The sequence below is a fragment of the Macaca fascicularis genome, chromosome 3, assembly GCF_037993035.2.
Source record: "Macaca fascicularis isolate 582-1 chromosome 3, T2T-MFA8v1.1".
Lineage (NCBI taxonomy): Eukaryota > Metazoa > Chordata > Mammalia > Primates > Cercopithecidae > Macaca > Macaca fascicularis.
In genome coordinates this window covers 42,080,172-42,095,794 of record NC_088377.1, presented here as the reverse complement: position 1 = coordinate 42,095,794, position 15,623 = coordinate 42,080,172, and the positions used below count along the sequence as shown (strand labels likewise).

The 15,623-nt window shown below is 55.7% G+C and overlaps 1 protein-coding gene across 1 annotated transcript; it reads right to left on the bottom strand.

Moving 5' to 3' along the window:
- Positions 1 to 841: 841 nt before the first annotated feature.
- On the bottom strand, positions 842 to 14,842 carry LOC135969861 (SH3 domain and tetratricopeptide repeat-containing protein 1-like). Its single transcript, XM_065541160.2, has 7 exons — positions 14,705 to 14,842; positions 10,608 to 10,788; positions 9,284 to 9,434; positions 6,323 to 6,529; positions 5,463 to 5,619; positions 4,143 to 4,339; positions 842 to 1,234 (listed from the first exon to the last, which is right to left on the bottom strand). Exons 2-6 carry the CDS (start codon positions 10,739 to 10,741, stop codon positions 4,236 to 4,238), a joined length of 753 nt encoding a protein of 250 aa, XP_065397232.2. The 5' UTR covers positions 10,742 to 10,788; positions 14,705 to 14,842; the 3' UTR covers positions 842 to 1,234; positions 4,143 to 4,235.
- Between the last annotated feature and the right edge of the window lie 781 nt (positions 14,843 to 15,623).

The window sequence follows — 15,623 nt, the reverse complement described above, 5'->3', positions numbered from 1 at the left end:
CGTGGGACACCCACAGTCTCTGAACCTCGGTTTCCTTGCCGTAAACTGGCAAAGAGACCGTGTGAGCTGTGTTCCCTGGGGCCCAGAGATTCCAAGAAGGAAAACCTGGGATTCCTGGGACTGGGATGAGGGCCGGGGGCCGGAAGGGGAGGGGCATGTGGGGATGGCTGCGGTCAGCCCAGATAAGGCTTTCAATACCAAGTAACAGCGTCTACACAGGCGGAGATCCCTGCATCTCACTTCCCGCAGGGCTGACCAGTGGCCAGAGGTGGGACTAGCCAGGCTCGGCCCAACCAAGTCTGGGAGCAGAGGACACTGACTGAGGGATCCCCGTCGCCACCCTCACTGGCCTGTGGCTCTCCTGACACCACAAGAGAGGTCCAGGAGCTGACCTTGGGTCCTAATGGGGGACACCTTCCTGGCTGCAGGCTGACAGGGTGGTGTGGTGGTCAGTGTACTGGGCTCTGCGTCTCCGCCCCTACCTGCTGTGTGACGGTCGGCCAGACACCTAACCTCTCTGTGCCTCTATTTCTCCAATGGCGAACAGGGACACTAGCATCCCCCACATCCGGGCACAGTGGCCTGAAGGTTAAAGGCAACGGCGGCACGAGACCTACAGCAAAAGCTCTGAGCAGGGAGAGCAGGGAGGTGCCCAGAGTTCCACCACCATCTCCCCTCTAGGCCGCCGAGGAAACCTAGGCTCATGGTGACTTGGCCCAGGTCTGTTGGACTCACAGTCCTTCTCATCCCCAAGAGGGCTGCCACCAGGGAAGGAGCTGGCCCCTAGACACAGCCCAGGAAGCACACAGGGAAGGATGCCCTGGGGACTTTGGTATGTTATTGCAAAAAAAACCATTTATTGCTATTTGAACCCTGTTTTCATGCCTCCATTTCCCAGAAAATGAGCCACGGAGACACCAGGAGAGGCAGGAGACCATCCTCCTTGCACAAAACCCATTCCCTCGGATGCTGTCCTCAGCGAGGGTGGCTGAGGGTCAACCAGGGGGCCCACCCGCAGAGTGGCAGAGGAGGTAGGTTGACCCTGCGGACGTTGAGTTCTGTGGCGAAGGTCCTGGCATTCTGGTAGAAGAGGATCGACTTCTCGCGGTCCAGGAGGAAGTTGTGGGAGATGGTGGCCGGCCGCGTGTAGATCTTCAGCCGTGCCTTCTTGTTGCCCAGGTCCACGGCAGCTGCCAGTGCCAGCTGGTAGTACCCGGCTGCATCAAAAGGGGTCCTGAAAGGGACAGGCCATGCTCAGCAAAAGGGGGACTCGGAGCCCGTCTTCCCAGAGGCCGTTCCTGTCTCCAGGTCATTCCACATGTCCAGCCAATGCTGGCTCACCCCATGAGCCCCGAAGCCTGTGACACTGCTGTGGTCTCAGCTGCAGGTGGGGATGAACCTGACACCCCTGGAAGCCTTCCTGACTGTCCCTACGCCCCACTCACCCCACGCCTCCTGCCCCAGTGCCACCCTCTCTGCAGGCAGTGGCTGCTTTCCCCATGGGCTGAGGTCAGGGCAGATCCTGCCTGCTCTGAGAGTTCCATGCAGGACCCGTGGCTCCAAGCCACAGCAGGGGCACAGCGTTGAGTGACCCAGGCTCCCCTCTGGCCCCTTTCCATGCTGACCATTTCCAGGCCCTCCATGGGCCAGGCCAGGTACAAAACCATCTCACAGGTGTCCTCTCTGGCAATGTTCCCTGAAATACTGACGGAGTGTGACTCCCCAGACATCCACTCCTGTTTTCAATGCATCTTTGGCTCAAACTCACCATCCCTGGGTTGGGATGCCGTCTCCCAGACCTCCTCCTTGACCCTCCCATCCCCCACCCGGCTTCTCCCCAGGCACCTCCTCCACATGGGGGTCACCCAAGGGACCTCTCTAAGACCCATGCCTGGCCTGTTCCTCTTTACCATCTCAAGATGGCTCCCAGGGCCAATGAGAAAGTCCAAGATGCAGCAGTCCATTCCCTCACTGCCCCACCCCACACACGGAGCAGGGGCGTGAGAAGGCCCCGAGTCACCGCCACTGCTCATCCAATGCCCCCCAGCCCAGCCGAACACTGGACTCTGTGCTGGGTGCGTGGCTGAGCCTAACGTCCTTGCTCCCAGTCTGAGGGACCTTTGAGTGAACACTGACCACACAGGGTGGCCGGGCTGTGGCAGAGGGAAGCCCAGGAGGCCCCAGACTCAGCCGGGGGTGGAAGGCAAAGGCTTCCTGAAGGGGTGGGGGCTTCCCAACTAAACAGGAAGGAGCCAGCCAAAGCATATGTCTCTGCGTGTGCCTGTGCATGTGCTTGTGCATGTTTGTGTGCCTGTGTGCATGCCTGTGTGTGCGCGCGCCTGTGTGTGTGCATGTGCCTGTGTCTGTGTGCATTTGCATGTGCATTTCCATGTGCCTGTAGTGTGTGAAGCAGCTAGTGAGTGGCAGGCTGAGCCAGGACACACCTAATCCACCCTATTCCAGGGCTCACTCTCATGTGTAGACTAAAGGGGACCCCATTTTAGAGGCAATCGGCAAAGATGCCCATTTACCCCTGCTTCTCTGCCAGCCTTCCAGGCTCCATCCAGCCCGGCTTTTTCTCCCACTCCTCTGGGCCCTGGGTCCAGAGCCTCCTATACAAGGAGGAGGGTGTAGCCTTGGAAAGACAGCCGCCCTTGGGGAATTCCAAGGCGGCCTCCCTGTGGGAAGCTGGCCCCCGCTGACAGCATAGTCACGATGAGGCCCAGAGGGCTGTGCATGGGAAGGAGGTGAAGGAGGACTGTGCACGGGAAGGAGGTGAAGGAAGGTTGTGCACGGGAAGGAGGTGAAGGAAGGTTGTGCACGGGAAGGAGGTGAAGGAAGGTTGTGCACGGGAAGGAGGTGAAGGAAGGTTGTGCACGGGAAGGAGGTGAAGGAAGGTTGTACATGGGAAGGAGGACTGTGCATGGGAAGGAGGTGAAGGAGGCCTCTGCCCCTCGACCCCAACCGTGGACTTTGGCCTCTCAGGTACTACTTGGCCCTTTCCTTTCTCCTGGACAGGCGGAATGGGCGGCAGGCTTGACCAAGAGAGATAAAGGCCTCTTCTGGGAGGCCAGTCCCCCGGGTCCCAGGCGAGCCCCTGAGCGGTGAGCAGCGTCCCTCTGGGCCTGACACCTGGCACCTCCCTGTCTGGCTGGGACTTGGGAGACCACAGGGACCACTTCTGACCACCAGGTGTCGCCAGCACTGGGCAGAGGCCTCCCGGGCAGCCCCAGGCCTGCGGTGGGGGAAACGGGGCGGGGTCTTAGGGCTGCCGCAGCTCCCCATGTTGTTCTAAGGCCGCCAAGATCTCGGCCCCTGGACTGGAGCGCCCTGGCCCCTCAGCCCATAAGGAGCACTGACGCGGCGCCGGTGCGATGCTGAGGGGGAGCGGTGCCTGCTGGGCAGAGGGGTGGAGACACCCCAGGTCTGAGTCTGCCAGTCCCAGCTCTCCACCCCTGCAGGGCTGGGGGCAGAGGGAGCACAGCACCTTCCCTCGAGACAGACCCGACCCAGCAAGGCCTCAGCCTGGCTGGCTGGGGCCCCGCCCCACTGCACCTGCCCTAAGCTGGGGTTTCCCTGTCTGTGAACCCAATGGTAAGACACTGGGGTCCCACCCCACCCTTCCTGGGTGGTGTGAAGATTCAAGGTGTCTCGGGACTCCAGGAAGGAGTTGCTCAGTGCAGGCTGGCACCCTGGGCAGGCTTCCTAGAGGAGGTGCCAGGATTTGATCTTGCAACGTGGATTCAATGTGAGGATGATGCCGTCCTCCGAAATGTCCTTCTCCCAACCCTGTTTTCTTTGTTAAATGCAACTTGACACTTGACTGTCAAGACTCAGCTTTGGTGTCACCTCCTCCAGGAGGGCCCCCCTGACTACAATCCCCCTTCTTTACTCGGAGGCCACCATTGCACACTCATGTGTCAGCCTCCCTGGCTGAGACTGAGTTCCTGAGGGTGGGGCCTGGCCATCTTGGGAGCTGGGTTGTATCTGCTAAGCTTGCCGGCTCCTCCAGCTGGGTACAGAGCTTCAGGAGGCCACTGGGCCATTCCTAAGGAAGGCTGGAACCCAGGCCTCTAGGGTCTGGGTGGAGATCTCACTCCAAGGGGGCCGGGAACACCCCAAGCCCTGCCCCTCCTACCCACCTTCAGGTCGTAGAAGATGATGTCACCGAGCACCAGGTACACCTTCACGTAGTAGAGGGTCTCCTCGTCAAACTCCAGGGGCAAGTTGCAGAGCTACAGGGCCTTGAGGTAGAAGTGCTCCGCCAGCTTGCCATGGCCCAACCGGTGGTGCAGGGCTGCCAGCCGGTGGTAGTCCACGCGTTCGTTCAGCCGGTCCCCTGGGGTGCAGGCCAAAGGGGCAGGTGTGAGGACGCGGCTCCCTGGGGCAGGGAGGGCACAGGCCCCTCAGGAGCAGGTATGCAGACCCCGGGCAGCACATCTGGCTTGCCTCCAGGCACCTGTGGTCACCTGGGCAGCTCTGGCCATTCCCTTCCAGGTTCCCAGACTCACTTTCACATCTGCAAAGCAGAACTAATAAGGCCTGCCCCTGTCTACTGTGAGGCTTTGGCAAAGTCGGACTTGGATGGCCCAGCTCTGTACCTACACATAGCCACCTGCCTTTGCTCACTGGTTTTATGTCTTTTTTTTTTTTTTTTTCCTTTTTGTGGAGAACGAGGTCTCGCTATATTACCCAGGCAGGTCTCGAACTCCTGGGCTCAAGCTATCCTCCCGCCTCTGCCTCCCTGAGAGCTGGGATTACAGGCGTGAGCCACCGCGCCCGGCTGCTCACTGGTTTTAACCAGGGGAGCCCAAAAGCCATGCAGTCCAGGTGCTCCCGGGACCCCGGCTCCAGGCAACCCAACGACGTGACATCTGACTCCTCCTGGGTGTGTCACGATCAGAACCCCTACCTTGGGGAGTCAGCTGCACACCTACTGTGTACTGGGCCACGGGGCACAAGGCGCTGGGGCATGTGGCCTGCCTAGGGTTCCCTGTCTCTGGAGGGGGACAGACGACCCTGGCACAGCACCAGGGGATACCTGGCCTTAAGGGGCAGACTGCTGGAAGGGGAACTGGGATTTTATCAGCCAGAGAGCCATGTGGTTGATAAGGGTGGGAAGGGCACAAGAGAAAGGGAATGTGCCACTCAGCCTGACACATACAGGAACCAACGAGATGCCTGGCATGTCTGGAAGGCAGAGGGCACACTGGGCGGCCCTTGTGGTCAGCAGCAGGAACAGGCAGAGGAAGCAGAGCTCAGTCAGGCAGGGAGCTCTGTACTGCGTGAGAGACCTCGGGCTGTGCCCCATAGCCAGACGGGGAAGCCAGTTGGGCAGATCTGCCTGCCTGGACAGGAGACCAGGAAAATCCAGCAGCTGTTTCAGCTCCTGGCCTGCAGACCTGGAGGCTGGGTTCTGGCAAAATGTGGGTCCTGGCAGGGTGGGGGCTCAGGGGACTTACCCAGAGTGATGCTGAGTGCTAGGGCCATGTAGGCAAACTCCAAGACCTCCTGGGGCTTCTCCAGCGTGGCCAGGAGTGCCACCAGCTTGTTGCACAGCTGTAGCTGCAGCTCCGCCTCGCGGTTGCCCGTAGTCACTGCCAGGGGCAGGGCCTGGTCCTACCACACAGGCAGGTGGGGTCAGGTTTCCCGCAGCACCCACCTTGCCCACAGCCCTCCTCAGAGCTCAAACATGTACTTGGAGCTTCCCACGCCCCAGCTACCCCTGCACCTCGACACAGCTCTGTGCTCTGGGATAACACACAGTTCAGACACCATGTTGGGGGCTGAAGAGTCACCTGAGGCCCATCCAGCTACACCTGACAGCCTCAGACCAGCCTCTCCCACCTGGGCACCGGGGGTCTGACTGGGGGGAGCCAGCACTCCTCTCTGCTCTAAAAACACCACATTTATCTGTGCCCAGGGCTGAGCAACACTGTGAGCTCAGAGGAAGGGAGAAGCTGTCCCACTTCGGGGTACATGCAGACCTGGGTCTCCCACTGATGCTGTGTGTCCTTTGACATGTCCCTGTGCCTCTCTGAGCCTCAGTTTCCTCATCTGGAAGATGGGGACAGGACTTCTCACTCATGGTTGCTTGAGGTCATCAGGTACAAGGGTAGAACCATTGTCACGTCCAGGCCCCGAGCGTTTGTCTCGGGCAGGGGCATGGTCAATATCATTCCCAGTGAGACCACTTGGAAACTCATCATGTGCATGGGTGGCCCTGCCTCCAGGTGGGAGACCTCTACCCTGCCACACCTGTGCCTCAGCCCTCCAGGTGCCCCACTGAGGCCCACCCACATCAGCCCACAGGCCAGCTCACCCGGTAGAAGGACATGCCTTCCTCCCGCTCCCAGGCCCCATTGAAGAAGATGTCTCCAGCTGCCTCAAACAGCTCCAGCCCCAGGTTGGGGTCGCCTGTGTACAGGTCCACATTCTGTGCCACCTGAAAGGAGACAGAAGTTCCCTCAAGACCCACACCTAGCGAGGTGGCCACGCGCACCTTTGCCAGCCTCCTTCCTCTCACACACTACAGGTACACCTGAGCATTTTTCAGACCCTGTGCATGAGGGCTGCCCCCACCACTGGCATGAGGACAATGAACTGATGCACCTGAGTGCCAGGAGGTGACAGAGCAGCTGCAGCCCAGGAGCCCGATACCTGTGAATCCTACCACCAGGGCTAGCCCTAGCCCACTCCCCCTGCACTCAAACCAGTCTCCGTGGCCCCCAGATTGCTGGGAGCCCAGCCCCTGGCTCCTTTCTGCGTTGCCACATCCCTGCCACATCCGCAGTGTTTGTGGGTGGGCCTGGTCCCCTCTTGGCCATGAGCTCTTGATCCTTCTCCTCAGCTCAAGGAGGTATACAGCAGGTGCTCAATAATGAAAACTTCACCAGGCTCGTGGGCTTCACAATTTGTTCCAGATCACACTGTGTTTGGGAAAGCCTCTGAAAACAGTCACTATGATAGATTCATTTTGTAAGGAGATGTGCCACGTGTCGCTTGGAGCAAGTTCTGTGTGTTAACTGAGTGGTCGCATTATTTGAGCATGTGCTGTATACCCGCAGATGCTGTGCACTGTGAGGGGCCACGCCTCTGCCCTCAGGGAAAAGATGCTGGCCACTGGGGGAGGATGTGAGGGAACCAGTTGGAGGGAGGGAAAAGGCACACAACAGGTGCTCAGCAGTGGTTTAGGAATGAGTGGATGGATGAATGAATGGATGAGAAGATGTAGACACATGGATGGATGGATGGGCGTGTGGCTAGATTAATGCTTGGATGCATGGATGGATGGATGGATGGAATGATATGTGTATGTCTGTATGTATGTATGGGTGGGTAGATAATGTATGGATGGGTGGAGGGTAGATGATGTATGTACATGTGGATGGATAGATGGTGGATAGACGAATGTATAGATAAACAAATGGACAGATAGATGAATGGAGGGATGGATTAATAGGTAGATAGGTGGGTGGATGGATGATGGAAGAATGGATGGATGAACAGGTGGATGGATGGATGATGGAAGCATGGATAGATGATGGATAAATAGATATGTGGATGGATGATGGATGGATGGAAGGATGAACGGACAGATGGATGGAACAACAGGTGAATGGATAGATAAAAGGATGGATAAATGATGGATGCAGGGATGGACGGATGGATGAATGGACAGATGGATGGATGATGGATGGATGGAAAGATGAACAGATGAATGGATAAATGGACAGATGGATGAATGGTGGATGGATGGAAGGATGAACAGGTGGATGGATGGAAGGATAGATGAACAGGTGAATGGATAGTTGATGGAAGGATGAATGGACGGATGGATGGATGAACAGGTGAATGGATGGATGATAAATGGATGAAGGATGGATGATAAAAGGATGGATGGATGGATGATGGATGGAAGGATGAACAGATGAATGGATGGATGAATGGATAAATGGATGGATGGAAGGATGAACAGGAGATGAGTGGATGGATGGATGGATATATGGTTGAATGGATGGATGGATGAAGGATGGATGGATGGAAGGATGAACAGGTGAATGGATGGATGATGGAAGGATGGACAGATGGATGGAACAACAGGTGAATGGATGGATAAAAGGATGGATAAATGGTGGATGGAGGGATGGACAGATGGATGGATGATGGATGGAAAGATAAACAGATGAATGGATAAATGGACAGATGGATGAATGGTGGATGGATGAATGGTGGATGGATGGAAGGATAGAAAGATGAACAGGTGAATGGATGGTTGATGGAAGGATGAACGGACGGATGGATGGACGAACAGGTGAATGGATGGATGATAAAAGGATGGATGATGGATGGATGGAAGGATGAACAGATGGAAGGATGGATGATGGAAAGATGGATGGATGGAAGGATGGATGAATGAATGGATAAATGGATGGATGGAAGGATGAACAGGAGATGAGTGGATGGATGGATGGATATATGGTTGAATGGATGGATGGATGGATGGATGGAAGGATGAACAGGTGAATGGATGGATGATGGAAGGATGGATGGATGAATGGATGAATAGGTGGATGGATGGTGGCTGAATGAACGGATGATAAAGGAATGAATGAATGATGGATGCACGGATGGATGGATGAATGGAAGGATGAACAGGTGAATGGATGGATGATAGAAGGATGGATGGATGGAAGGATGAGCAGGCGAGTGGATGAATGATGGAAAGATGGATGGATGATGGATGGATGGAAGAATGAACAGGTGAATGGATGATGGAAGGATGGAAGAATGGATGGAGGGATGGATGAACAGGTGAATGGATGGATGGATGATAAAAGGATGGATGATGAATGAATGGATGGATGGACGGACAGGTGAATGGATGGATCATGGATGGATGGAAGATGGTTGGATGGATAACGGAAAGATGGAAGGATGGACGGATGGACGGACCAAGAGGTGAACAGAAGAATGATGGATGGATGATGGAAAGATGGAAGGATGGATGGATGGATGGATGGACGAACAGGTGAATAGATGGATGGAGAGGTGAATGAATGGATGGTTGCATGGAAAGATGAACAGGTGAATGGATGGATGATGGAAGGATGGATGGATGGATGGAAGCACCCACAGGTGTATGGGAAGATGATGGATAGATGATGGATTGATGGATAGAAGGATGAGCAGGTAAACAGATAGATGATGGAAGGATGAATGGATGGGTGGATGGACAGAGAGTGAACAGCACAGGGGTCCTCCCGCATCCCTTGTCACTCACCTGGATGTACAGGTCCACCAGCTCGCTCTGCCGCAGGATGTAATAGATCTTCCCTGCTTGCAGCCAGGCATGCGCCGCCTCCTCTTTCCTCTGGAGGTCAATGAAAATCTCCAGACTTCGTTTGGTGTAGTCCAGAGCGGATTTGTAGGCCCTGGAATCAGACGCAGGTGTCAGAACAAGGGCTCTCATCCTCCTGGAACCAGTCTGCCTCCTCCCGTGGGTCTGGCGACAGATGAACTGGAATGTGCAGATTGGGAACAGCCCTCTTGTGTGTGCAGTGTTCTGCCCTTCCCAGGCTGCTGGGAGGGCCAGGGTGAACACACACGGCATGGAAAAGATGAAGGACATCCTTCTGAGGGAATCGAGCATCATGCTGCCCTGTGGCAGGAGGAGTGTGCTAGTCCATCTCCCCTGCCTCCCAGACATGGCCTGTGTCTTCTCCAGATGCACCAGGAGCCGTTAGTGTTCAGAGGCTATCTGGGCCGATGATTCTCAAGGTGTGCAGGCATCACAGTCACCCGGAGGCCTGTCCTTATAGCTTGCTGGCCCTGCTCCCAGAGCTTCCGGCTCCACAGGCCTGGGGCAGGCCCTAGAACTCCCACTTGCCACAAACTCCTAGGTGACATGGATGCTGCTCTACTGGTCCAGGGACTACACTTTGCGAAGCATAGCTCTAGCACACTGGCCCATTTCCTTCTGTGAACCTGAGGCCAAGACTGGAGCCAGTCTCCCAGGTCCCCATGGAATCTGGCTCCTTCCCTGCTCTCTCAGTAAGTCCAACACTCGAGGGGGTGTGACTGCAGCAATGTCACTGGGCCCTATGGGTGGGGTGGCCAGGGCCATGGTTACCCCACCAGGTCAGGATGCTTGGGGGAAGGGGAGTAGGCCACATATGGGACGTGAGACCTTGAAACCCTGCCCCAGGGAAGGAGGTGAAACAACTGGCTTTGTCTTCTGTGGGAGAGAAGCCACAGGTGGCTGCTGTGGTCACATTTAAGGGGACAGATGAAGGCCAGGAGTGAAGATTCAGGGCAGGCAAAGATCAGATGACAAAAGCCACCATAATAGGAAGAACAGCCCAGAGTGCATGTACTGCCTCTGCTGGGGTTGAGATGACCTTTGACCCAACAAGGGAGGCTCAAGCTGGGACTCACGGCCAGCAGCAGCCCTGGGACGACCCCAGGCCCACCAGCTCAAAGCATCTGATGCCAAAGAACCAAATGATCAAAAGGAGAGGGGCTGATGGCGCCCTGAGCCAGCTTCCCTGTGCCCCCCTCCCTGCCCTGTCCGCCCCCACCTCCACCACTGCAAAGCCAGCCCTTACCACTCCGTGCCCAGGGACAGGTAGAGCTGACTGATGGTCTTCAGGATCTGCCCCTCCAGCACCTTGTCGGCCACTTTGTGGGTCAGGGAGAGCTGGAGCTTGTGGTAGATGACACACTGGGCCTTCCTGGGCATGATGACGCTGTAGAAGTAGCACAGCCACTGGACGGCCCGCAGCTGGCCTGGGCAGAAGACAAAATGGAAGATGTTAGTCTCCCAGCATTGAAGCGAGGCTGGCTGTTCTCGGAGGCCCCTGCGCCATGCTTGCCTCTTTCACCTCTGTGAGCCTGGGTCCCATAGGCGGGGAGCCTGAGCGCAGACAGGCCATGCACCTGTGCAAGGGCAGATGCCAAGCACACCGTGACATGGGCACAGCTTGGTACAGATGCTCATGGTACAGGCCGGCCTTCTTTACAACTCCCAGGGCTGAGATCCTGGCCAGGCTCGGCCCCTGCACCAGGCCATCTATTTCTGCTTCACAAAGTCCCTCTGGTCAGGACCAGGGCCACCTTCAGCCTGAGCTGATGAGGCCAGGGGCACAAGTAGCCCCTGTCGCAGATGGAACCCTGAGAGAGCAAAGCCAAGCGTCATGTCTGCCACACACGGCATCATGTTGGGGGAATGGGGTTCAAAGCCGGCCCCTGGCGTTCCCACACATGCTTCTCTCATGCAACCAGGCTCCCAAGCCACAGGCTCACTGGCCTCTCCCAAAGCCAGGGCGCTGGGAACAGTGGAAAGCTTCTGATTTTCTAGTGTGAGAAACGTTCCGGAGATTAATACAGGAAACCAGGTACGCCGAATGGACATCTGTCACCCATGCCACCCAACAACAGCTGAATACACAGTCCTCTCGAGCACCCATGGGATATTCCCCATGACGGACCATGTGCCAGGCCACAAAATGAGCCTCAGTGAATGGAGAAGGACTGAGACCAAAGCAGAGGTGTTCTTCAGCTGTACTGGCACGAACACTCGAAATCGACAGTGAAGGAAATGTGGGAAATTCAAAAATATGTGGAAATTACACACTCCTAAACAACCAGTGAGTCAAAGAGACCATCAGGGAAACTGAAAACTAATTGGAGAAGAATGCAAACAAATGCACAGCCCGGGCCAGCGCGGTGGCTCACGCCTCTCATCCCAGCACTGTGGGAGTTGAGGCGGGAGGATCGCTTGAGTCCAGGAGTTTGAGATCAGCCTGGGAAACATGGTGAAATCCTGTCTCTATAAAAAAAAAAAAAAAAAAAAAAAAAAATTAGGCGGGGGGGGGTGCACAAACATCTGTAATTCCAGCTACTCGGGAGGCTGAGGCATGAGACTGGCTTGAATCTGAGTAAAAGTTGCAGTGGGCCAAGATTGCACCACTGCACCCCAGCCTGGGCAATAGAGCAAAACTCTGTCTTAAAAAAAAAAAAAAAAAAAAAAAGGACAGCGTATCAAAAATTCCAAGATGCAGCTAAGGCAGTGCTGAAAGGGAAATTTATAACTGCAAATGTCTACATTCAAAGAAAGAAGAAAAATCTCATATCAAAAACCTAACCTTCCGCCTTGAGAAACTAGAAAAAGAACTAAACGCAAAGTGAATAAAAGGAAGAAAATAATAAACGTGAGAGTGGAGATGGGAAGTAAAAATACAGAGAATGGAAAAACAAGACATAATCAACAGAACCGAAGGTGGGTTTTTTGAAAATAACAACAAAATTGACAAATATTTCACCAGACTAACCAAGAAAAGAAAGACGGGACACAAATGACTAAAATCAGAGACTGAGCACCATGGCGCACGCCTGTCATCCCAGCACTTTGTGAGGCGGAAGTGGAAGGATCGCTGAGGCCAGCATTGAAGACCAGCCTGGGGGAACATGATGAGACCCCATCTTTAATAAAAATAAATAAATAATTAAAAGCCCAAGTTTCTAAAATCAGAAATGAAAGAGGAAACATTATTGCCGACCTGACAGAAATAAAAGGATTCCATGAAAACACCACGAACAATTGTACACCAAGAAATCAGACCATCCAGACACAACAGCCACACTCCTAGAAGGACACAAACTACCGAAAGTGACTCAAAAATGACCCCAAGGAAGCATGTGGGGTATCAGCGCCGCCCTCGGTCTCCTCGACCGTTCAGCGCAGGGTGGGGAGACAGGGAAGCATGATCCCCGTTCCCTGGCCTGCATTTCCGAGTCTGAATCCCCCAGCACCCCGGGGAGGGCCTCGTAGGAGGAGGTGTCACAGGCTGTTGTGCCAGGAGCAACCGGAGGCTGCAGTGGGGGCTGGGGCGCTGGGTTCCTGGAGGGTCTCCTTCCAGTCAGAGAATGCCCCTGGGGAAGAAGCCTGGGTCAGAACCCCCCACCCCTCCTTGGGCAGATATGTGGGACCAGGGCCCCTTCACACGGTCCTTTCCAAAATCTCATCCCTCCTAGGGCCAGGAGTGGGTGCCAGGCCTGTGCTGGGAAATGGGCAGGTTTGGTCACAGCCCCTGGGGCTCTGGTCCAGGCCACAGGAGGCACCTCTGAGTGGTCTCACTATGCCATGACAAAGCGCTGCAAGGCAGAGGGGACCCACAACAGTATCCCTCGACTCAGCCATTTCCCTGGACTCAACTTCCTCATCTATCCCCTGTGGCCTAGATTTTGGACAGCCCTGCCCACCTACTGTCCGTTCACTGCTCAGTCTGCAGTGACTGTTCGATAGCACCCCATGGCTCCCCAGTGCTCTTGGGGAAAAGGCCAAGCCACAGCCTGAGGCCCCAGGCCCTGCTTAGCTCTCCAGAAGAGCTGCTCACCATCCAGCACCCAACCCACCCGCTCTCAACACTGCACCTCCCTGCATAAGCCCTGCTCACTCACCCCCGCTCATACTCCCACTCACTCACCCCACTCACTCATCCCCGCTCACACCCCACTCATCACCGCTCACACTCCTGTTCACTCACACCCCATTCACTCACCCCCACTCACACCCCACTCATCCCCGCTCACACTCTCATTCACTCACCCCATCAAACCTCCGCTCACCAGCACTCACACCCCACTCATCCTCACACACTCACCCCCACTCCCTCAACAATGGGCCTTCACACAGGCTACATCACCAGCACCTCCTCCACCACCAGCCCCTCATCCACCACCTATTAGTTGACTAAATCCTCTCAACCCTCTGGTTCTAGACTAAAGAGACTTCCCTGACCCGGGGCCAAGTGCTGCCCCACCATCACGCCACTCACCCTTTTGTGGCTTCTGTGGCCTGAAGCTCACATTCCTACGCTCAGTCTCTGCCACCCCAGGACCCTACAAGCCCCATTTGTGGGTGGGGCCTGGCACACTCTGCACACAGCCCCTCCCAGCCACTACCCTGGCCTCCGGGGCAGCTGGAGAGCCACGTGCCTTTGCTCCAGAGACTTTGGCAGAGGGTGGAACCACCCCCTCCCTGAGGCAAACCTACAACAACCTTCCCTTCCCCACTGGCTTCCCGGGCCTCCTCTGGAACCTTGTGCCTGCATCCCAAATGTACTGGGATGGATCCCATTCCCCGGGAAATTCCAAGAGCCCTTGGTGGGTCCACATCACCAGGCTGTCCACATGTGGACCCTGAGGGAAAGAGACAGAGCCGCAGAGGGGAGACGGGAGGGCCTCCCTGAATCAGCCCCTCAGGAAGGAGCAGACCTTTCAGGGACATCAGTTGAGGCCCCTGCAACCTAAGGCTCTGAATTCTGCTACCCGCTGAGGGCAGTGTGGCCTCCCATCTCTGAGGCAGAGCACAGGGTGAACTGCAGCTTCTCCAGGTCATGAAGAAGGAACCCACAGCTATATGTGGGCCCCAGCACTGGAAAGGATGCCCCACCTCGGTCGGGGACCAGGCGGGGGTCAGCATGTTCATTGGAAGAAGTGTGGGACCCCACGGCCTCCAGTGCCAGAGTAGACGGGAGGTTCAGGCCCACCTCAGGCGACATCCTCCAAGTCCCCAGCCCACACCACAGAGGGGTGACTGTCGCATACAATGCCCACCGTACTCAGCTCTGTCACCACCCCCCGCGTTACCCCAAGGCCCAGCTCACAACCAGAGGACGCCTGAGCCACGTGCAAAACCCACCTTGTTCCTGCGGCTGCTCGGTCTCAGCTTCCTCTACTGAGTCTGGCAAGGGAGAAAAGAGAAGCAATGAACACCCCCAGCCAGCACCTCTGGTTCCATGTCAGGTTCAGCTGGGTGTCGGTGTTGCAGGGTGAGAGCATTGCAGGGTGCAGGGGTTGAAAGTAATATCATCCGAGGGCCGGGCGCGGTGACTCAAGCCTGTAATCCCAGCACTTTGGGAGGCTGAGACGGGCGGATCACGACGTCAGGAGATCGAGACCATCCTGGCTAACACGGTGAAATCCCGTCTCTACTGAAACATACAAAAAACTAGCTGGGCGAGGTGGCGGGCGCCTGTAGTCCCAGCTACTTGGGAGGCTGAGGCAGGAGAATGGCGTAAACCCGGGAGGCGGAGCTTGCAGTGAGCTGAGATCCGGCCACTGCACTCCAGCTTGGGCGACAGAGCGAGACTCCATCTCAAAAAAAAAAAAAAAAGTAATATCATCCTCTTCCCTCCTGGATCATGGGAACAACATCACTGGGGGGTGTATACTTTCTGTGATATGGGGAGTAATATCGTCTTCTGTGCCTTGGAATATTAAGAACAATATCGTGGGGGGCATGTACATCTTCTGCAATATTGGGAATAATACTATCCTCTCTCCTCCTGCGTACTAGGAAAGATATCAGAGTGGGTGTTCACCTCCCGTGATATGGGGATTAATACCATCTTCTCCCCTTCCGGATAGCAGGAAGAGTATCACACGGGGGTCTACAGTGTCTGCGATACTGGGAGTAATATCAACCTCTCAGCCTTGGAATATTAAGAAGAATATCACAGGATGGATGTACACCCACGGCCATATTGGGAGTAATATCAGCCTCTCCTCTCCATGGATATTAGGAATAATATCCCAGGATGTACGCCTCCTGCTCTATG

Coding starts and splice junctions, on each gene's coding strand:
- LOC135969861 (XM_065541160.2), bottom strand. CDS start 10,741: ATGCCCAGGAAGGCCCAGTGTGTCATCTACCACAAGCTCCAGCTCTCC. Junction 9,435..10,607: donor CTGTCCCTGGGCACGGAGTG/GTAAGGGCTGGC, acceptor GTCTGATTCCAG/GGCCTACAAATCCGCTCTGG. Junction 6,530..9,283: donor TGGTGGACCTGTACATCCAG/GTGAGTGACAAG, acceptor GTGTACCTGTAG/TGTGTGAGAGGAAGGAGGCT.